At 55.5% G+C, this 23,640-nt stretch overlaps 1 protein-coding gene across 7 annotated transcripts in view; it reads right to left on the minus strand.

Moving 5' to 3' along the window:
* PKNOX1 (PBX/knotted 1 homeobox 1) overlaps positions 1-23,640 on the minus strand; it is a 58,622-nt gene that overhangs the window by 29,231 nt on the left and 5,751 nt on the right. For 4 of the 7 annotated variants that reach the window (XM_023238680.2, XM_023238682.2, XM_045036552.1 and 1 more), the window contains exons 2-3: positions 4,410-4,477; positions 2,687-2,794 (exon numbers count right to left, since the gene is read on the minus strand). In XM_023238680.2, the coding sequence (XP_023094448.1) occupies positions 2,687-2,737 (51 nt within the window). In that variant the 5' untranslated portion in view covers positions 2,738-2,794; positions 4,410-4,477. Of the gene's footprint in view, positions 1-2,686; positions 2,795-4,409; positions 4,478-6,150; positions 6,647-6,788; positions 9,128-23,640 lie in introns of those variants that run through there. The other 3 variants (XM_006935828.5, XM_045036554.1, XM_023238681.2) reach the window with 3 other exon arrangements.

Below are 23,640 nucleotides of genomic sequence, written 5' to 3' on the forward strand. Positions count from 1 at the left end.
AAAAAAAAGTCACTGTATTTAGAAAGTAAAGACTGGCAGTGTTTAAAGAAATAGCGTCTAGATATTATCATTTAAATTGCTTTAAACTAAGGGGTGCCTGGGTGGGTCAACTGTTTGAGCCTCCAACTTCGGCTCAGGTCACGATCCCACGGTTTGTGAGTTCGAGCCCCACGTCGGGCTCTGTGCTGATGGCTCAGAGCCTGAAGCCTGCTTTGGATTCTGTGTCTCCTTCTCTCTCTGCCTCTCCCCACTTGCACTGTCTCTTTCTGTCTCTCAAAAGTAAATAAATAAATGTAAATTGCTTTAAACTAGCTATTTTGGTTTGTAACTTAGGTGAAAAGTCTTTAAATCCTTAAACATAAAGAATTCAGTTTACAGAAAAAAATTCCAACTTGCTGGGGGGCTCTGGGGGGCTCGGTCAGTTAAGCATCTGACTCCTGCGTTCGGCTCAGGTCATGATGTCAGTTGTTAGATGGAGTCCCAAGCCCGGCTCTGTGCTGACAGCACGGAGCCTGCTTAGGATTCTCTGCGTCTCTCTCCCTCTCTGCTCCTCCCCCGTCTCCCCCCACCCACCCCATCTCCCCACCCCCGCCACCCCGCACCATGCACTCAATTGCTCTCAAAATAAACATTAAAAAAAAACCCTAAACTGCTGCAGTAAACTTGTAATTATCCAGGAGCAGACTACCAGTGCCCTCAGTTGCTTCAGGACCGGAACCCACCTGCCCTGCCGCCAGCTGCCATGACTCCGCGCCCCGGGGAAGCAGCTGGTGGGGGCACTCGGGGAAGGGGCTTGTCCCCAGGCAGGGAGAGAGCCTGCTCCCTGCCATGCGACCCCCCTGACAGCCGGGGGTAGCCGCCCGCCCGCGAGGGAGCCCCTGTCCTGTGGTGCAGGCTCTAGTCTGTCAGCCCAGATGTGCAGGGAGACCTCTGTCCCACTGCCTTCAGATGGCACAGCGCGCCTGGGAAATTGTGTCTCTCTTGAAAACACGAAGCAGTAAAGCAACTAACAAGCCCAATCGAACACAACCTTTCTGGAGGGAGATCCGACAGTATTATAAACAAGCGTCAAAAGATGTATTTCAGGTCTTTGGGTTTGTTTCTTCCTTTCTTTAATGGTCGCGAAGGAAGGGAAAGCTCGCTGTCCAAGTGTGGAGGGGAGGCAGAGCCACACCGTGGGACAGTCAACGCGTAACATAACGTTCACGAGTTTTGCGTGTCGTGGGAAAGAGCTTGGCTGTTAAAAGCGAGGCTCTGTCCCTCCCCGTGCCTGGCACTGCACAGGACACGACCCCATCAGGGCACCAGGATGCCCGCCTGCCCTGCGGGGGGAGGGGACTCCGAACAGGATCTGCCAGCAGGTGATCAGTGCCACAAAGGAGAACCAGGTGCGGGCAGGGAGGGAGCAGGGGGCAAGCTTGGCGGGAGGGGGTGGGGGGTGCCGGGGCGGGCAGGAGAGTCTTTCCAGGAAGGATTTGTGCAAAGACCTGCCAGACAGGAAGGCACTGGCCCCCCTGCTGCTTGAGGAAGAGCCAGGGCCAGGCCCAGGGCCATGGGGCAGGGATGCGTGGGAAAGAGGGGCAGAGGTGAGTGCGAGGGCGATGCGGGGGTGCGAGGGTGATGCAGGGTCCCCCCCCCCCCGCTGCAGGGTTCAGCAGCGGGAGAGTAAGGCACAACCCCAGCTTGGCGTTTTAGAAACAAAATCACTTGGAAATATCGCGGGGCTTCCAGATGCAGAGAGCAGGCTGAAAGGGACCCCCCAACTCAATTCCTGTAAGAAGCTCAGACCCCGAGACGTTTTTCCAAAGCCCACAAAAACCAAGTCTGTGCCACAGGAACCAAGCCGGGAAGGGCACGAGACCGGCCACCAAGGAGAGACACGAGGGAGGCCCCCTCAGGTCCTGGGCGCCCACCTGGAGCCTCACTGAGGCAGGGCTGTGACCTCATCTGGGAGAGGCCACCGAGCCTGATCAGTTGGTCGGGCCCGCTAACTAGGATCTTCAAGTAGGGAGACAAGAGGGCCTCTGGGCATCCCCGCGTCGCCTCCTGAGCGCAGGAAGCAGGGGCAAAGGCAGGCTGGGAGGCCTTCGCCGCACGGAGCTCCAGGGCTCGAGGGAGACGGGGGCGGCCCCCACCCCCTCCTCCCGAGCGCTTCGGGGCACACAACACAAAACCCGGCCTTCCCGCAGCTGCAGCTGCGAAGGCAAGCCAAGGCCACGGACAGTGGGAGGGCGGTCAGGACACCACCCACGCGGCGTCAGAGCCAGCCATCCGGGCACAGCCGTGCGACGTGAGCAGACGGCACGGCCTCCGCGCCACGCCGGCCATCGGGACGGTGCCCTCTGCCGCCCGCACCACGCCTCCCGCTGAGCTCAGCCACCTGGGGCCCGGCTTTTAGCAACGGCACCCCGCTTTTCTTTGAAGGCAACAGGCCTCGCTAACACAGACGCTAACAGGGCAAACCCCCGAGAAACCGTGACTCGGGGAGTCAAAAGCGCTGGCGGCCTGCTGTCCCCGGGGCAAGCGACGCCAACAGCTCCATGGCTGGCCTCTCCGGGCAGCAACACGTGCGAGTCGCAGGGCGCACTTGAAACTGGACCTGCAGCTCGATGAAACTGAACGTAACTACACAAGGCGCCGGTCCCCTGGCGGCACCGAGAATGCAGAATAAAGCCCCCGCTCTCACTTGTTGCCCGTCTTGGTAGCTGTCTATGCTTAGTGTCTGTGTAGCCATCATGGTTCATGGGTCTCATAGGAAAGCATCAAATCATCTTGCGTCAAAAGCAAATGGCGTCTGGGGAAACAAAAGCAGAAGAGCGTCCGTTAGTAACCGCAGGACACTCCGGGCCCCCCCTTCCACGGCACCCGGGCACTTCTCGAGAACACGTACTTGCGCACGGAGAGGGAAACGCCACCCTGGCGTTGTCGAGAGCCGACCCCCCTCAGCACCACCCCACTCACTTAGCGGTCACGTGTTTGTCCCTGCCCCGGGCCCTGACTGGCTTTCAGGTTTTAGCCACCTGGGTTCATTCATCCACTCGGCCAACAAGCATCTAGTAACCGTCTACACACGCAGGACAGCGCTGTGGGCCCTGGGGCACCAGAGCCAGTCGGTGAGGCTCAGCTTCCCTGGGGCAGCCAAGGCCGCAGGGGTGTGTGTGGGGGGCGGTGGCCACAAATACAGGGAATGTCAGGGACCACACGTGCAGCGGGGGGCAGGATGCAGGGCCAGCTCTCCCAGCCGGGTGACGGGGCGCCTTTCTGGCCACGCGCCCCGGACACAGAGCCCAGCGACTGGGGGTCCGGAGACCGGACCTCAGACGGGAGCGGTGAAGGGCTCTCCCCTAACACAGGTGTGATACACAGGCGGAAAGACGGTTCATTTACTTGAGGACAACGTAAAGTGACTCGTTACAGCGGCGGGGGTGGGGGTGGGGGGCTAGGAGCACCTGCACTGTGGCATGGGAACTGATAACGTCCTGGGGCGGCCAGAGAGGCTCCGACAGCCCAGGCTGTGCCGACAAGGTCACGAGGTCAAGGGCAGTTATTCCGTTTGCTCTGCCCTAGCTCGGCCACTGAAGGTCACCGGGGGAAGCGACGCTCTGGGAGACTGTGCTCGCTGGAAAAAATCCAGTCGAAGACCCAGCAAGCTGGGGGCGGAGTGAGAAGCACGTCCCGAAGCCCAGCCAGAAGGAGCAGGGTGTCCAGCCCACGGCCCGCCCCGGGGGAGGCTCTCCCGGGGGGCCATGCTACCCCGAGGAGCCCGAGTAACAGGGCCTCCCCCCTGCCCAGGGAGCCGGCATGAGGTGGGGGCTCACGACGTGACCCCATGAAAAGCCAAGGGGCAAACGAGGTTACCCTCCTTCCTTCAGCAAAGGCTCCTGTCTCAAGCCCTGTCCTGTGCACTGGCGGAGCGTGGGTCTGGGGCAGACAGGCACAAACCGGTCACCGTGCACACAGGTTCGGGTAGGGGAGCTGGGGGGGTGGGGCACACAAACCAGTCACCGTGCACACAGGTTGTGGGGGAGAAGGGGGAAGACACAAACCAGTCACCGTGCACACAGGCATCAGGAGGTGATGAGGTGAGGGTGACCAGGCAGGGACACGGAATACTTGGGGGAGGACCGCTACAAGTGCCCGTGGGAGACACCCAGAGGCAGGGGGACGGGAAGGAGCCGGGTGCAGTGTGTCTGGAGGACAGCTAGCGTGGCTGGGCGGCGTGACAAAGGAGAAGGGGAAGGCAAGGGAGCGGGAGGCACAGGACCAGGTCCCACACACCCTCATGGGTCACAGTCCCCGTGTCAGGGGGACAGGGACCCACGGGAAGGTCTGAGCAGCAGGGTGACGACATAGGGGCACAAGGACAGGTGTGCAGCCACAGACAGGCTGGGGGCCGTGGGGATTCCCACCTGAGCAACTGGCCGAGCAGAGCCACATGTCCCGGACTCAGCAGTTGGATCAGAGCAGGTTCTGTGGCCTGGGAGGAGAGAGCAAGAGTCGGGACATTTTAGGTTCGAGACGCTGCTCCTACAGGTTCTCAATAAATGAGTCCGTGCCAGAAACGCAGACTTGGTGGGGCGCCTGGGGGGCTCAGTCGGTTGAGCCTCCGACTTCGGCTCAGGTCATGATCTCACCGTCTATGAGTCCAAGCCCCGCGTCGGGCTCCGTGCTGCCAGCTCGGAGCCTGGAGCCTGCTTCGGATTCTGTGTTTCCCTCTCTCTCTGCCCCTCCCCCGCTCATGCTCTGTCTCTCTCTCTCAGAAATAAACATTAAAAAAAAGAAAAAAAAAAAGAAATGCAGACTTAGTGACCATCAAGCACGGCTGGTGCATGCAGGGGCTGAACAGCGTCCTCCAGGAGATGGCCAAATCCCAGCCCCTGGGCCCTGCGAATGGGACCTTCTCTAGGAAATAGGGCCCTTATGTATGGAATTATGTGAAGGATCTTAAGAGGAGATCATCCCGGATTTAGGGGAGCCCTAAATCCAGTGACTGGTGCCCTTTAAGGGTGGGAGTGGGGAGAACAAGACCCGAGGCATACAGAGGGGACGCCACGTGAAGACAGGGTGACACTGGAGGGACACGGCCACAAGCCAAGAACGCCTGGGGCCACCAGGAGCTGAAAGAGGCAGGAGGCGCCCTCCCCTAGAGCCTTTAGATTGCAGGTTGATTTCAGAGCTGCAAGAAAATACGTTTCTGTGGCTTTCATCTACCCGGGTGGTGGGACTTTGTTTCGGCAGGACACCGAGGCAGTCTGGAGAGCCCCCCAGATTGGGTGAGTCCGCCCAGGGGGGACGGGGTGGGAATGTGGGGCACCAGCCCAGAATGGGAGCCGCGGCCACGGGACAAGAGCAGAACCAAGTGGTGCCGCTGACGCCGTGGAGGAGGTGGGTGGGGTAAGGGGCGTCGGCCATGTCATCGCAGCTGAGCACCTGAGCACGGCCCACCGGGACCTGCAGGGGTGTGTCCCTGGGCCGGGGAGGGCAGGAGAGAAGGGCGGGATGTGGCAAGCCCACGGCTAGACCAGGAACTCCTGTGGAGCCGCCGCTGAAGTTGCCCTCTGTGCCCCTGGCACCCCGGATCCTGAGACACGGGCACACCTGTCACTGAGCGCCTCCCAACCGTCTGTGCCTTGACCAAAGGCTGGCCCTCCCCCTGGACTCTCGCCTCCCCCTCCACCCCAGGCCGCTGGCCCCAACCTTGATCACCGGCAGGGCTCAGGTCTGGCCTTCCCCCTCCTCCCCTCCAGAGTCCACCTTTCAGAAACGCGGTCCTGGTGAAAACCCCCCTGCAGGGCAAGTCCCTGGCCAGCCGTCCCCTACTCGGAGCTGTGTCCATGTCAGGGAGCACCCGCCTCGTCCTCGGGCCGCACGGTGCTCCCCCCGCGCACTTCTGCCCCGCGCTCCGGCCTCCTGGGGGCCTGGCCGGCGCCCGCACGTGCCCCGTCACCACGTCACCGTCCCCAGGCAGCCCTGCCAGTGCCTCGCCCTTGCCTGCCGTGCGCAGCTCTCCGGGGGCCCGCCGTCCACCCCGGGCTCGGCCCCGCGGCGCCTCGTGGTTTCTCCCGCTACACGGTAAGGGCCGGCAAGGGCCCCGTCCTGCCGCGTCCCCCACGACCGGCACGGCGTCTGGTCCCGCCCCGAAGCACTCACCGTTGACGGGGCGCGCGTCGGACACGCGAGTCACCCCAGCTCCGCGGGCCCCGACACCCACATGTCCTCGCTGCGCTTTTGAGCCCTTTCTCCTGTCACCGTTACTTCCGTGGCCGCCGGAACGAGAGCAGCTCGCGGCGCTGCTCCGACGGAGGCTCAAAGAACAGCTCTGGGGGGTCCACGTCCTCAGCGCACTTCCCGCCACACAGACAGTCGACGCCAGAGCCACCCTCCCTAGGGAACACCTGCAGGACGGGGCAGACGTGGCGAGTAACCCCCTGGTCACACGGCTTCACCCTCCCGGCCGCGGAGACAGCGGGTGAGGCCGTGCGGACACGCGCGTCCGTGTCGGGGCCTCCTCCACGCCTGTGGTTTCACACATCCCCACACGCACGCGGCGAGGGGGCGCAGGCGTCGCCTCACAGACGAGCCGACCGAGACCAGGAGTCTCGGCCGGCGGGTGTCGGGGCCAGCACGGGCCCGGCCCGGGTCCCCGGGGGCCCGTCTTCTCGGAGGTGCGCAGCCACAGCGGGGAGGGAGGCAGCCCCCCCGCCCCCCCCCCAGCCATCTGGACGTCCGACGCTATTCACGGCGGAGAAGGAGGTGGTCCGCAAACGTCCGTCTAAAGAATAGCTAACCTGAAAGCGACACCACCCTCCTCTCCAGGCCGGGCAAGCCACGAGGCTGAGCCGGGAGCGGCCTCCGTCAAACGTCACCAAGGCACGTCCACCAGGACGCGGTCCGGCGCCGAGCTTGGCCGACACCGCACAGCCCTCCATCACAGTCCGGGGCCAGCCGTGTCGGGAGGCCTGCACGTACGCGTCCACGGGACGGCGTCAGAACGGCCCCTGGCTTTTATGCAGGTACACCGTACTCCCAAAAGAGGGTGCGGGCCCCGCGTGGGCTCCCAGCTCCGTCGGAGGGTCCTCCCTTGGGCGAGCCCCACCGCGCGTGCAGGTGAACACGGGGCCCTCGGTGCGCCGCCCACGGGGACTCGGGCACAGGAAGTGGCGCCGATCCGAGGCCCTGCGTCCCTGCGCCGCCCGTTCCTCTCGAACAGACGGGACGTTCAGCGGCGAGGACGCGGGGCGGCCCTGCTTCCACCCTCAGCACTCCCCGCACAGGCCGGCAGCACCCTGCCCTCAGCTCTGGAAGCGCCCTCCCTCACTGGGCCAGGAGGAGGCCGCCCTCCCTCGGGCACGGAGCCACGACACAGCGGATGGACGAGCCTCTTCCTGCAACACCGCACTGACTTCCTGACTTAAAAGGTACACTTCCTTGGGCTTGATAAACAGGCAGATGCTTCGTGAGACTGGGAAGACACACGAATACACGGGGAATAAGCACAGGACGGTCGGTGACAGAGAAGGGGCCCCAAACACAGAGAGGGAACGGCTCGGGGGGACCCCGCCCTGCTGGAACGGAAGTGGAGCTGTCGGTGTGAGTTCCCGTGCGTTCAACACACACACACACACACACACACACACACACACATGTGCACCTGCTTCAGCCCTGTCCCCTGAGACGTGGAGAAGCAGCGACACCCGGTACCACCCAGACCCTGGGTGATAAATGTCACTCCCCAGAACAAAGAATCGGGGCTCCGGAGAGCAGTGGCTGACGTGATCCCAGGGCTGGGGCAGGGAAGGCACAAGGTGACCCGGAGCCTGTGCTCAAAAATTACGGGGACACGCCAGAAGGAGTCAAAGCAGCTTGCAGAAGCTCTCACGGGCCAAACGTGGGACAACGGGCGACGGGGTATGACAGTACTCGGAGTAAAACAACCATCGGTGAGTCCAATGAGGTACCCAGGAATAAACCTAACCAAAGAGGCGAAAGGCCTGACTCTGAAAACTAGAGGAAGCTTTCACAGGAAATCGGAGGTGACTCAAAGAAGCCGGAAGACCTTCCGTGCTCACGCGCTCCAAGAACAAGCACTGTGAAAACGTCGACGCTGCCCAAAGCCGTCCGTGTTGATACGCGCACGTAAACGAAGGACAAAGTGGGGGAAGGCACAGCTCTGAATTATAGCGCGGTCCATCCAGCAGGCAGGGGCGGATGCAACGCCATCGCGCTGGCAACACGCACAGTAACCCGAGCCTCAGGCGGGACTCCTCGGGGAGGCCCGTACGAGGCCCCGAAGAGGAAACGCACCTGATGTCAGCACACCTGCCCTAACGCACCACTGATTACACGGGAAAACAGTAGCTTCCCAGTGAAGACACCCGGCAGACAACATGTAACCACACGGTGAACTTTCCGATGATCAGTAAGGAGACAAAGGAACATCACAGCCCTCCTGAGAAGGACACCTAAGACTTGGGAGGAGTCCTGCCCGATCCCGAGGCTGCGCTCACCATCCGAAACTGAGGGGCAATCTACGAAGTGACTGGCCCATAAGCTTCCAAAGCGGGAACGTGCAAGAGGCCGATAGACTTCTCCAGTAAGTGAAGCGACAGGTGTGTGTGGTCCTCAACGGGGGCCTGGGCCCCCCAAATGCTCTTTCCTTTTTGCCGGTAGCGAGGCAGTCGCTCATTCGTGAGACGACCGGCAAAGTTTACACAGAGTAGGTAAGAGTATTTTACCAGTCACTTTCCTGATTTTGGTAACTGTGCTGTGGTTAATGAAGACAGCATCCTTGCTTTGGGATGCAAACGGAAATACTGGGGGGCATCACATCTACAACTTACTCTCTCAAATGTACACACACACATACGTGTGTATGTGTATATGCACACATGTGCACGCACACACAGTGAAAGAGAGGTGGAGAGAGTGGGCATACGTTTGGTAAAATGTGAACACTGGGGAAGACACGTGGCAAGTCGGTACAGTTTTTGCAACGTCTCTGCAAGACTGAGATTCAAAGTAAGAAGTTTTTAAGTTTAACACTCGTAGGGGCGCCCGGGTGGCTCAGTGAGTTAAGCGTCCAACTTCAACTCAGGTCATGATCTCACAGTTTGTGGGTTTGGGCCCCGCGTCGGGCTCTGTGCTGACAGCTCGGAGCCTGGAGCCTGCTTCGGATTCCGTGTCTCCCTCTCTCTGCCCCTCCCCCGCTCTTGCTGTGTCTCTGTCTCGAAAATAAACAAACACTAAAAAAATTTCGTCTTTCAGTTTAACACTCATAGGGTTATAAAAAGGATGCGGGACTGTTCCAGGCTCAAAGAGACTGAAGGAGCGACGACCAAATGACACGTGACAAAAGCTGTGAGAGGCGACGGAGGGGCTCTGGGGGGCCACACGGAGCGGACAGGAGCCGACCCCGGAGACAGGGCTGCTGCCCACATGGCAGTGCTGCTCCTTCCCAGGAAGCACCTGTCAGCAAGGGCTGCGATGTTTAGGGGTGTGGTCACGAGACCCACACCTTTGAATGGTCACCAGGCGCTCCCATGCGGCCAAACACGCTGTGGCCAGAGTCAACAACTGATGAATCCCGGTGGCGAGGGATCCCCCTGTCACTCGTTCAGCCCTTTGGTTTCAAAACAGGGGCACCGGGGCGGCTCAGTCGGTTAAGCGTCGGGAGTCTTGAGCTCAGCTCAGCTCTTGATCTCCGGGTCATCGAGTTCGAGCCCCGTGTCGGGCTCTGCGCTGGGTCTGGAGCCTGGTCGGTTAAGAAAATGAAAAAACGTCCATAACAAATACTGGGGGAAAGTCAGGATTTTATTTCAAAACAATCTAGATTTACAGTCCTTCTATCAGACCTTGTTAAGACTACAATGTCTGATGTAAGTAGTACAGCCAGTCTAAAGGGAAAATTGGGAATTTGTGCCAAAAGCTTGAAAATACGTGCCCTACAATAGAATACTATGCAAGGAACTTTTTTTAATTTCTTCATTTTGAGAAAGAGAGAGAGAAGGAGAGAGAGAGCAGGAACAAGCGAGGGAGGGGGCAGAGAGAGAGGGGGAGAGAGAATCCCAAGCAGGCTGCGTACTGTGCTCGAGGAGCCTGATGCAGGGCCCGAACCCACAAATCGTGAGATCCCGACCTGGGCCGAGATCACGATGGGACGCTTCACCGACTGAGCCCCCCAGGCGCCCCTACGCAAGGAATTGTTCACAAAGGGTCACTCTCTCCGACTGACACACTGCTGGGTGAAACCAGGGGCGGGGCAGAGTAGCAAGGTCACCCACAGGTCACCCACGGGACAGGACACCACAGGGTCGCGGGAAGGTGCCAGCAGGTGGCGCCATTTGCCCAAGAGGTTGAAAGCGGCCTCGGACGCGGGGCGGGAGCCTCGTGCCAACGTGTTGCTCATAATTTTCGGAGCCCCCTTCCAAATTCCACTCCCCAGCAAAATGCCCCACCACCCCCGGGCAGCGGGGCCGACTGGCACCTGCACGCGGGCAGGCCAACAGCCCCAGCAGACTTCAGGCCTCGGTGGTTCAGGAGGGGGCAGTCTGCTGGCTGCAAGCCGGCTCTGCGGCCGGCCGCACCAGGCCCAGGACGGAGTCTGAGTGCCCGAGTGAAAGCTGTCATTACCCGCGAAATAACTAAAGCATCCAACCCCAGGACAGACAGTCAGCAAGGCTCCTTTTTATCAAAAGCTGGTTTTGCTAGGCATTTTGCAGAAACCAAGGCTAGCCGGAGATTTAGAAACAATCGACGAATCCCTATTTCTTCCCTCCATTACACAGAAAGGGAAGTTCCTATTAGGTTCACACTCAACACTGCCTTAACTTCTTAACGTACAGAGCTCCAAAATCCAAGTTGAAGAATGGCCAGCCCAACGTACGTATATCGTGGCGCTGAGCCGTTGGAATAGCTTTGCCTGGTTTACTTCTGGAAATTTCATCCCATAAAAAAAGGACACGTCACGTACTGAAGCTGTCACTTTGGTGCCCGCTCAAGAGATCTGGCCGGACTAAGACAAACGAGGAAAACACAGCCTTCTGATTCTCACGTACAGAAATATTACAAGTCACTAGTCACGAAAGAGATACAATCTCTCAAAGAATAATCCTTTTTCATCTAGCGATTTAAATTTAAAACAAGAGTGCTACACTATGTTGGCAAAGATGAATGAAACCCGGGGCCCAAAGGGGTCCTGAGCCTCCCGAGCCGTGTGACTGGTGTGCAGGGAAACCTGACCACGTGCACAGTTGGCCACAGAACACGGTACACTCTTCTCAACGCGGTGTAAGTGCTGCACAACATGCAACGTGGCCCAAATCCACAGGGAGGCATTTTCGTGTTTGCAAACATTCCCATCCAGGCTGACGGGATGAAGGGGTTTAGTCTTTCAGAAAAGAACAGGCATAAACAGATTCGTTGAATCCCACCGAGTGTTGAAGTCCTCTGTGGATGGGTCTGGGAAGGGTCCTGCGGGCTGGGAGGTCTGCAGAGGCCAGAAGCGAAGACGGGGGTGGGGGGCAGAGGGCAGGCCCTAACAGGGCCGTAGCCTGTCCCCTAGCATCCAAGCCACAACCCCCCTTCCCCCCCACCCCCCCGCCGATGTGGGTCCCACAGGGGAGCCCCTGCCAGGCTGGGAGACTCAGTTACTGCCAGGGAGGTGGCCATGAGGCCTGTGGAAGATTTAGATTTGAATACTTTTATGTTAAGTCTCAGAATAAACTATGTATTTGACCTTTAGGGTGTTTGTAGTATTTAAGAAAATTTGGCAAATTAATGTTACATATTAGCCGGGACTCCAATACAAATGTATAATTAAGCTTCTAATTTTAGACACGATTTTTCTTTTTTACTTTATTGAAAAGGTATAAAAGAGACATTTATAGGGATTATCAACATTCTTTAATATTTTTTACCATTTATTTTTGAAGGAGAGACTGAACAGGGGAGGGGCGGAGAGAGAGACACACAGAATCCGAAGCAGGCTCCAGGCTCTGAGCTGTCATCACAGAGCCCGACGTGGGGCTCGAACTCACGACCTGTGAGATCATGACCTGAGCCGAAGTCGGACGCTCAACTGACTGAGCCACCCAGGCGCCCCGAGAACATTCTTGATCTATGCAAGCACATGGATTGCTGGGCACTCTTGTAGCCACTGGGAATACAGCAGGGAGCAAAACCAAGTTCCTCACCCCACAAAGCTCACTTCCGGACAGCCAGGTTTGGAAAGAACTTGACATTCACTACATAGGTAACTTTAAATTATTAGACCTACTTGAGAAAGTTTTACTTGTTTGGTCAGATGTTCCCTGTGCCTAAAATGACAATTAAATCCAGTACACTTAACACCACCGGGGCGCCTGGGAGGCTCGGTCGGTTGAGCACCCCTCAACTTCAGCTCCGATCATGATCTCAGGGTTTGTGGGATTGAGCCTTGCGTTGGGCTCCGCATTGGGTGTGGAGACTGCTTAAGAATCTCTCTCTCTCTCTCTCTCTCTGTCTCTCTCTCTCTCTCCCTCCCTCTGCCCCTCCCCTGCTTTCTTTCTCTCTCTCTCTCAAATAAATAAGCTTAAAAAAAAAAAAAAAAAAAAAACAAGAATGAAAACAATGGCTCCAGAACGTACAAGGGAAGTTAAAGGCTCAGTCAGGTTAAGCATCCAACCTTGGCTCAGGTCATGATCTCGTGGTTCGTGAGTTCGAGCCTCTGTGCTGACAGTGCAGAGCCTGCTTGGGATTCTCTTCTCTCTGCCCCTCCCCTGCTCATGCTTTTTCACTTTCAAAATAAGTAAATAAAAACTTTAAAAAATTAACCTCAAATAATCTTTTCTATGCTGAAAAGCCTCATTTCAAAGGGCAATCAAAACTTAGAGCAAGTGGGGAGCCTAGGTGGCGCAGTCGGTTAAGCGTCCGACTTCAGCCAGGTCACGATCTCGCGGTCCATGAGTTCGAGCCCCGCGTCGGGCTCTGGGCTGATGGCTCGGAGCCTGGAGCCTGTTTCCGATTCTGTGTCTCCCTCTCTCTCTGCCCCTCCCCCGTTCATGCTCTGTCTCTCTCTGTCCCAAAAATAAATAAACGTTGAAAAAAAAAGTAAAAAACAAAACAAAACAAAACAAAACTTAGAGCAAGAAATGCTAGATGCTGACAATGTTTTTAAGCCACCTTAATAAAAAATGGAAACACTGGGAATGCAAGCTGGTGCAGCCACTCTGGGAAACAGTGTGGAGGTGCCTCAAAAAACTAAAAATAGAACTACCCTATGACCCAGCAATGGCACTACTAGGCATTTATCCCCGGGATACAGGTGTGCTGTTTCGAAGGGACACAGGCACCCCCATGTTTATAGCAGCACTTTCAACAGTAGCCAGAGTATGGAAAGAGCCCAAATGTCCATCGAGGGATGAATGGATAAAGGAGATGTGGTATATATATTCAATGGAGTATTACTCGGCAATCAAAACGAGTGAAATCTTGCCATTTGCAACTACGTGGATAGAACTGGAGGGTATTATGCTAAGCGAAATTAGTCAGAGAAAGACAAATATCGTATGACTTCACTCATATGAGGACTTTAAGGGACAAAACAGGTGAACATAAGGGAAGGGATACAAAAGTAATATAAAAATAGGGAGGGGGACAAAACAGAAGAGACTCTTAAATACAGAGAACAAACTGAGCGTGGCTGGAGGGGCTGTGGGAGGGGGGCGGGCTAAATGGGCAAGGGACATCAAGGAGGACACCTGGGATGAGCACTGGGTGTCATACGTAGGGGATGAATCACTGGAATCTACTCCTGAAATCATTGTTGCACTAGATGCTGACTAACTTGGATGTAAATTTTAAAAAGTTAAAAATAAAATTAAAAACAAAAGATGGAAACAGAACCTTCATGTCCTCCCCAAGGGATGGTGAGATCAACTACAGTCACCCGTCATCGATCATCAACAGGATGGTTACATCCCAGAGCAGCCTGGAAAGGGCTCCCAGCAACCCGTCCGACGGGAAGGCAGGGCACACGTTTGCTGTGCACTTGACCGTGCCCTTCCTTCCGTCCGCAAATGTTTCCCGGAGCTCTTCCCGGTGCCAGGCTCTGCTCTGAGTGCTGGGGGTGGAAGGTCCTGGCTGTCAAGAAACCACCTGATAACTGTGTCAAGCGGGTATCTACGGGTCAACGTGGGGAGAAGAGACGTGTCTCAAGCACCAGGTCACCCCATCCAGGAGCACATCTCTTACGATGTTTGACGGTCTCTGTGGAGGTCTTCTGGACTCTTGGGGAGGCTGACTCCTAAGTAGCTCACGTTTTCCTCTCGCGCTGCCCCAAGTGCCTCATTGTCCTTGTGCCTCCTGGCGGGCCGCTGGACGGGAAGGAAGCACGCCCGGAGCGCGCAGGCTAACCTTGCAGCCGCCCACTTGGCCAGCAGCTTTCCTTCCAGTAGCTCGCGGAGAGTCTGCTCACTGTTCTTGGAACACGTCGGTATCCCAGCCAAGATTCGCGGTGCCTTTCAGAAACTCAAGGGACCTGTTCTCACACGCGTGCAGAATGAAAGTCCGCGAGTAGCCGTACTACCCTTAAGAGGTCTGAGAAACACCAACTGTCGGAATACCCTACTCGGCCACAGCAACAGCGGAACGTGCAAACACACAGGCCAGCGGAACAGAAGCAGTAAGACATCAGACCTGCCGGGGCCTGAAGAAAAAGCACCCCCAGAAGGCACAGAGCTTTGCGGCTTTGACGCTTTTACAAAAATCCCGGAACTCGCCCGAGTCCGGCAAGGCGCTGGTGAAAGGGGCCGCCGTCCAGGTGCCCGTGCACACGCACAGGCCACACACGCACAGGCCGGCGGCACGCTCTCCCGTCCGGCCCCGGCACGTGGCCCCTTGACGACCGAGCCGGTTGCCGCAGAAGCACCGAAAGAGCCACTCTGCACACGGCTGCAAGAACGGGGCTCGAGCCTCCGCGCGACGGTCCTCCTCGTGCAGCCCGTGCCAGCGCACACACGCGCGGAGAACTCGTTCTCAGAAGCCCGCCAGGGAAAGAAACCGAGAGGAGAAACGTCATCTCGAGTCCGCTCCGTGCTGCGGCCTATGTGAGGCACTGTTTTATTTTTTAATGTTTGTTTATCTTTGAGGGAGAGACAGAGCGTGAGCGGGGGAGGGGCAGAGAGAGAGGGAGACACAGAATCCCGAGCAGGCTCCAGGCTCGGAGCTGTCGGCACAGAGCCCGACGCGGGGCTCGAACCCACGGACCGTGAGATCGTGACCACGAGAGCCAAAGTTGGACACTTAACCGACTGAGCCACCCTGGAGCCCCTAGACCTATGTGAGGCACTTTTTTTTTTTTTTAATGTTTATTTTTTACAGAGACAGTACGTGCAGGGGAGGGGTAGACAGAGAGGGAGACGCAGAATCCAAAGGAGGTTCCAGCCTCCTAACTGTCAGCACAGAGCCCGACACGGGGCTCAAACCCATGAGCCGTGAGATCGTGACCTGAGCCGAAGTCTGATGCTTCACCGACCCAGCCACCCAGGTGCCCCTACGTGAGGCCCTTTTAAAACACATCCCCAAATTCACTGATTCCTCCCGATGAGTGTGGGGTTCTGTCCCCTGCTCTTGAATCTGGGCTGACCTTAGTGACTCACTTGGAACCCCGAGAAGGCAGTAGAAATGCTTTGAGGAAACTCCCCAAGACTCCAGCCCTCAGCCATCATGCCGCCACCAGCCTGGGTCGTCCTAGCTGAGGACCCCAACACTGTGGGACGGAGACAGGCCGTTTCCGCTGGACCCTTTCCAAATTCCCGACCCATGCAGCCGCGGGCATAACCAAATGGTTGTTTTGCCCCCACCGACAGGGCGATCGGCTTCACGCTAGTCGTTAACCAGAACGCTCTCGCAGACCATTCGTAGCAGGGTCCTCAGAGGTTGCCTACTTCCCTGAGGTCGGTCTCTGTGGCTCTGAAGCCCCGCTGTGTCGTTGACATGTCATCTCTGAGAACACAGTGACCCTGTGTCTAACACAGATGTAGAACCCGCAGGAGCGGGCAATCTTACAACTTGGATGCAACAATGTGAATGTTAATTCATTAATGCCGTGAATTCAACCTATGAATTATGGTGTCAGTCAAAATGGGAAACGCCGAGAGCGGATGAAGGCGGCGGTCCGTGGGCAAACGGGTGCCTTTCAGTGACAAGCAAGGATGTCACGCGGGATGCCGCCCACCCGTGTAGCTGCTCCGTGAACACGAACCAGAGTCCAAAGGAGAGGAGAGCTCAGGTGCAGAAGCCACGTCTCCCACAGCCCAGGCTTGAGAGTCCGCCGGCCCCAAAATACCACAACGCCAATGGCTACAGAGGACAGAACTCCTACCTCATGTTTCATCAACACATGGAAGAAATGCACAACGTAGCAAATGCACGTGGATAGCATGGGAAGGATTCTGGGTACTACTCACGAGCACGTGAGGGTTAAACCGTGGGGTGTCACAGACTCCAGCTGCAGCCATGAAGGTTGTTCTCCGGAATTTCACTTTGGGGAAGAATCATCTAGCGTGTATTCACCAAGTTGACCGAAACGATCACCTCACGGAAGAGGGAGCGAAGGACCCCCCTCGAGTCTCCACTTCCTGACCTCCAGCCACGCCTCCAGATCTTCCTCCCAGGGCCACTCATCCCGAGCCCCACGCCAAAGCCCATTCTCCTCACCGCAGCCCCGGTGATGGGCTTCCTTAAGGCTTGCCTCTTTCCCTCTGGTTGCCAATTTTCAGAATAACGTGCTGCTTCCCCGGTGGTTTCCACCGGTGACCGGTGAGGCTGTTTGCAGCACATGAGGACCTCGGTGGTTTGAACAGGGAGAGTAAGTACAACCTTACATAAACGTATCTATGTTTTGATGTTACAAATGGCCCCGTCTTTGGCCAATGCAAGCCCCCTTAGTGACCTCCTAGAGCCCTTAACACACCCTACGAATTCCCGACAGCTCTTCTGCTTTCGGGTAAGACGAGCTACTCCAGGCTCATCTTGTCCATTTTCGGCACCAGACTCTGACTTTGCCGTTCGTTCGAGGGGCTCTGATTCCTTTCGGTGAGAAATGATACGTAGAGACCACAATCCAGGTGCTCTGGGTGCTCACTGTGTCCAGGCCTCGGCAGGAGACACAGGAGATGTTTTCCCATTAAAAATTTTTCAGGGGCGCCTGGGGGGCTCAGTTGTTTAAGCATCCAATTTTGGCTCAGGTCGTGATCTCACGGTTCGCGGGTTCGAGCCCCGCATCAGGCTCCACACTGACAGCTCGGAGCCTGGAGCCTGCTTCAGCTTCTCTCAGCTCGCTCTCTCTCTGCCTCTCCCCTGCTTGCACATATGTGCACACACTCTCCCTCCCTCTCTCTCAAAAATATACATTAAAAAAAAAAAAAAAGAAAATCTTAAAAAAAATTTTTTTCAAAACAAGTTAACACTGATATCTACAATTCAAATTTGGGATTACAGGGTATTTACCTAACAGCTTTAATTTCATATTTGTGTATCTTTTATTTGCCCTGAAAACCTTGACCATGTGACATAATAACATACAAATTCTTGTTTCGCGGATGGTTGCTACAATTTAAACACAAACTTTGATCTCACTCACACAATGGTTCCTAGTGCCTTTTAAACAGATACATCTTTGGCTACCTTGTCAACTTCATCTAAAGTTGCTGGTCTGTACAGGTTTTCTACCTCCCAGGTCAATTCTGGTCTCTTATACCTTCTTCATAAGCCATCCACAGTTCTTCAAACTTATTGCCATCAAACTATACGCGGTGTGTTCTTGTTTAGAGATCTTCACACGTGCCGTTATATCCCTTTTGAAAGTACTGTGTTCTCATTTCTTTTTAATCAGATTTGCAAAACGCAAAAATAGATTTGCCTCTATTGTCTTTGACTTATCTTATTCTCCTGGTTTCTTGAGTTGAAAGCTGACTTCATTTACTTCTCTTGTTCTCTAACACATTTAGGTCATACGTTCTCTTTCTCCTGAGAACTGTTTTTCCTGGTCCTAGGATTTTGGCATGCAGCCCTCTGCCATTCCCTGACACGGAGTCTGAAAGGAGTTTCTGATCTCCTCTTTAACCCAAGGGATACAACGAGGGGGGTCTTAACATTATCAGGGAGACGTTCTTAGCTGCCCTTTCACTCTTAAGCTCTAACTAGGTTGCATTATGGTCTGAGAATCTGGCCTACAGGATTTACTTTTTGAACACTTGGGATTTTTCTTTGTGGCCTGTATGTAGCCAGTTTTGTTAAATGTTCCACATAAAGGAAGAAAATCTATATTTTGGGGCACCTGGGTGGCTCAGTGGGTTGAGTGTCTGCCTCTTAATTTCGGCTCAGGTCCTGACTCCAGGGTCGTGGGACTGAGCCCCGTGTTGGGCTCTACCATGAGTGTGGAGCCTGCTTAAGATTCTCTCTTGGGGCACCTGGGTGGCTCAGTTAGTTGTCTGACTCTTTATTTTGGCTCAGGTCACGATCTCACGGTTCATGGGTTGGAGCCCCATGTCGGGCTCTGTGCTGCTGGTGCGGAGCCTGCTTGGGATTCTCTCTCCCTCTCTCTCCGCTCTATCCCTGCTCATGCTCTCGCTCTCTCACTCTCAAAAATAAACTTTGTTTTTTAAATTTTTATTTATTTTTGAGGAAGAGCGGAGGAGGGGGCAGAGAGAGAGAGGGACAGAGGATCCAAAGTGGGCTCTGTGCTGACAGCAGACAGCCCGACGTGGGGCTCGAACTCACAAACCACGAGATCACGACCTGAGCCAAAGTCCATTCGTTGTTTAACCAACTGAGCCACCCAGGCTCCCCTCAACATTTTTTTTTTTTTGATTTGTATTTATTTTTGAGGCAGAGAAAGACAGAGCATGAGCAGGGGAGGGGCAGAGACAGAAAGGGAGACACAGAATCGGAAGCAGGCTCCGGGCTCCGAGCCGTCAGCACACAGCCTGATGCGGGGCTCCAACTCATGAACCGCGAGATCATGACCTGAGCTGAAGCCGGACACTTAACCGACTGAGCCCCCCAGGCGCCCCAACATTTTGTTTTTAAAGATTGTCTCTCCCCCTCTACCACTCGCACACTCTGTGTCTAAAATAAAAAGGGAAAGAAAAAAGGAGAATCTATATTTTACGTCTGTTGGGTACAAATTCCTGTACACATCCGGTGACCACATCGTTTATATCCTTTATAGCAGCGGCTCTCAACTGGGGATGCTTCGGATCCCCAGGGACACTTGGCAAAGTCCAGAACTCTGGCTATCACAAGGAGGGGGATGGGTGGCCACTGGCGTCTAGTGAGTGCAGGCCAGGGCTTCTGTGAAACACCCTACAGTGCACAGGTGCAAAGAATGATCTGGCCCCAAACGTCACCGGGACCAGGTTAAGAGCCCCCTCCACACCCCTTCTTCTTCCTGGGTCCTTGGCTTGCAACTCGCAGTCCCTTTACAGCCTTCCCCTGTACACGTAGATGGTCCGCTTCTCCGGTTTTGGAGAGTAGGACTCTTTCACTGTCACATTAAGTGTGCGATCATTAACCGTGCCTTTGAGTGACAAGACGTGCTCAGAGCTCTGTAACTTGAGCCTAAGTACGTCTGGTTCAAAGTTACTAAACCTGCTTTCTTTCTGTTAGGACTCATATACATTCCCATCCCTGTTTCCTACCTTCTTGGGTTCTGGGTGTATCACTTACATACAGTATTTTTTTTAACGTTTATTTTTGAGAGAGACAGAGCAGGGGAGAGGCAGAGAGGGGAGACACAGAATCAGAAGCAGGCTCCAGGCTCTGAGCCGTCAGCACAGAGCCCGACGCGGGGCTCGAACTCACAGACCACGAGATCATGACCTGAGCCAAAGTCACATGCTTAACCGACTGAGCCACCCAGATGCCCCTATTTCTTTTATTAAAAAGAATTTACCTTAATAAAAATAAGGCATACTATATATGGTCATCCTAAAAACTATTTAAACATTTTTGTTTTATGTTTATTTATTTTTGACAGATAGAGACAGAGCATGAGCGGGGCAGGGGCACAGAGAGAGGGAGACCCAGAATCGGAAGCAGGCTCCAGGCTCCGAGCTGTCAGCACAGAGCCCGACGTGGGGCTCAAACTCATGTATCACAAGGTCACGACCTGAGCCAAAGTCGGACGCTCAACTGACTGAGCCACCCAGGCGCCCCTGAAAAATATTTCTAAAAAATGTTCCATGTTTATTTATTTTTGAAGTTAAGAAAGAGGGTGAGCAGGGGAGGGGCACAGAGAGAGGGAGACCCAGAATCGGAAGCAGGCTCCAGGCTCTGAGAGCCGAAGTCAGATGCTTAACCGACCGAGCCACCCAGGAGCCTTCACTTACATGCAGCATGTAGCTAGATTTCCACTTTTCTCCTCAATCTGGAGTCATCATCACGTGGGAGGTCTAAACCCACTGACATGACCTGCAGTCACTGACACGTGCGGACTTCCTCACGCCAGCTCGGGTCAGTTGTTTCTCAACCAAGTAAGCTTCCTTGTCGTCATCTTCTTTTTCCCATGCTCCTGTCTAAGTGCACCCAACGTGGGGCTCCAACTCACAACCCTGAGATCAAACATCACGCGTTCCGGCAACTGAGCCGGCCAGGCGCCCCTCTTTCCTCTCCGTTGAGCGAAGCTCTCCCTCTGGCGCCTTGGGAATTACGTCCCTACCTCAGTCCTCCGCTTCCCCTCCCCCTTCCTCCGATCCGCACTAACCCACAGGCCCCGCTTCGCCAACAGCCCTCACTCCACCAAGGACGGAAGCGCCCGCTCCCCGGACTCCCACACCGGAATCTGCCCTCGGTACCGGCAGGGACTGTGGCTTTTTGTCCTCCGAGGCTCAGGGCTGGTTGCGCACACACAACAGTCTGGGAAGGCAAACACACCCAGGATCATCTTCCAGGGTTTAGCCCCTTAAAATGAATTCCAGGGCATTTAACGGTTAAACTTTATCACGGCTGTGTTCCTCTTAGCCGTAAATGCTTCATTCCCAGTTAACGCCACAGAACCTGAATTACAGCACCTTTACACTGCCAGTTAGTACTCTGCACACTTCATCAGTACCTCGATGCCCCCTTCTAATGAGGAACCACATCACACATCACAGAGCACAGTTCATACCTACTTTTCAACACCTGATTATCCTGACTAGTCTAGACAGATTTCAGATCGTTTTAATGACACCCTGCCAAGAATACACAAAGGGAAAATATTTAAATGTTTTATTTGTACCGTAATCATCACTTTTGGTATTATTCCCTACACGGAAAAAAATCACATTAGGAAAACATTCTCTTAAGCTTGGAAGACAGAGATACCGGGAACGTTCTGCTATGTGCATTCCACTCCACGCAAATTCTATGAACGAATTATCCACTTGGAGAACAGCTCACATAGAATAATTTTTTTAGGGGCGCCCGGTGGCTCAGTCGGCTGAGCGTCCGACTTCGGCTCAGGTCATGATCTCACAGTTCATGGGTTCGAGCCCCGCGTCGGGCTCCATGCCAACAGCTCGGAGCCTGGAGCCTGCTTCGGTTTCTGTGCCTCCCTCTCTCTCTGCCCCTCCCTTGCTCGCACTCTGCCTCTCTCTAAAAAATAAACATTAAAAAAATCTTTAAAAAAAAAGAGTAACTTTTTAAAATAGGGAAAATAACAGTTACAGGGAACGTGAGGACGTCCTGGGCTGACGGGACAACTGAAACAGAAACCCAAACTCGAAATAACAACAGGGCGGGTGTACCCGCAGGCAGGCTGACCTCAGGGTATCCAGAGGGTCAAAGGGTCCAGGAGAAAAACAACCCTCTTAAAAGAGGTGAGGATCATTCAGTCCCTTTTCTTACTCCTCTTACGAAAGAAGAAACCCTGAAAGAGATGTGAAGACAAAAAAGCAGGCGGAGATTCTAGGAGGAAAACGGGAGCCCCTACAGACCGAAGCGAGGGCGCCCGGGCCCCGGCCCCCTGCCCTCGGCCCCCTCGCCCGCCCGGTGCTCCTGAGCCCGGCGGGCCGTCGCCGGAGCGCCGCCCCACCAGGGAGCCTTCCTTGCTCCCCCAGGGGCATCAGGGGTCTCGGAACAAGCGCTCCTGGGCCAGGCGGCGGCCGGCAGGAGAGAGAATCCGACACCGTCTCCTGACTTCACCAGCGACGCGAGGTTCCCCAGGGCTCAGATGCCAAGGAGGGAAAAACAAGGGAGCCCAGAAGCGACAGGAACTCGTCCTGAAAGCAGGCTTCTAGATTTAGCTTCCAGCGCGTGGTCACGTGGAGGCCTTCGCGATTCTAATTCTGGCCGGGGAGCTATTTACACAGGCCGGGTTTTCACAGCGTGACGTCGCAGACCGGCCCCAGCAGGGCCCAGTCCCCCGCGGGGAGCTAGCCCGCCCCCTCCCTTTCCTCGCTCGTCTTTCCCCGACGGTTATGCAACCCGATCGCCTGCACCCAGACCGGCCTCCACGTGGTCCGGCCGTGAACTGAGGGAGGTCAGCAAACGTGTTCCGCGGGGGCCACGTGGTGCTCTCTCGGCCTTGCGGGCGACCCACCTTCTCTGTCACACAGTCTCCTTTCTTCTCGTGTGACCCTCAAAATGCAGAGCGCGCGGCCCCAGGGCCACTTGGCCAGCGGCCTGTCGTTTGCCAGCCCTGGCCTAAGGCCCGGCTGTCCGAAGAGACACATGTGACGCTTCAGAAATCGAGCCGTCCTCTTTGTGACCCGTCCAAAAGCGGCGAGCGTGGCCTGGGGGACATCCAGTGTTTTGCGTTTTCCGGTTAATCCGCAAACAGGCCTGTGGCAGGGGCCGCCACCGCCACCCCCCACCCCGGCTCCCACGCGTCCTACAGGGTCCACTCTCTCGGCGGGACAGGTGCGCCCGCTGCAACTAACGACCACGAGGAACACGATCGAGTCCACCGACAGAGACCAGACGTTCTAGGGGGACCTTAGCTTTGTTGTCTCCGGGAGCGACGGTCTCAAAGCCAGAGACACTCGCAAACTGCGAGTCCCTTTTGCTCGTTTTCCTGCTCACTACTATTTTCCACAAACGTGTCACTGAGGATCCCCTTTCAAACCAAACCTATTTACTCAGAAAGCTCAGAAAGCTCTCAAGGAATCCGAGACAACTGTCAGATCTTTTCCCAGATCTCTTTCAGGAAACTAACTCTATGTCGCTCCAATTCAAGGCATCTTAATTTTGTGTGTGTGGGGGGGGTGGGGGGTCTTCAGGGACCGCGCGGCTCGGCCACCTGTCCGTGTCCACGGTCTTCCACACTGGCTCACATCCCCCCCCACCCCCACCCCTGGGAGGCATTCAGTCAATAAGTCATTCTGAAGAAAACATCTGTCAAGAGATCACTTTATTTTTCACACAAGTTTTGGGGAAAGACCTCTTTAACATTCAAATAAAATCAGGGGCGCCTGGGTGGCTCAGTCGGTTAAGCGTCCAACTTGAGCTCAGGTCATGATCTCACAGTCCGTGAGTTCGAGCCCCGCGCCGGGCTCTGCACTGACAGCTCAGAGCCTGGAGCCTGCTTCAGACTCCGTGTCTCCCTCGTTCTCTGCCCCTCCCCTGCTCCTGTTCTGTCTCTCTCTGTCTCAAAAATAAACAAAAACATTTGAAAAAAAA

This window comes from Felis catus, chromosome C2 (genome assembly GCF_018350175.1).
Source record: "Felis catus isolate Fca126 chromosome C2, F.catus_Fca126_mat1.0, whole genome shotgun sequence".
NCBI classification, from domain to species: Eukaryota; Metazoa; Chordata; class Mammalia; order Carnivora; family Felidae; genus Felis; species Felis catus.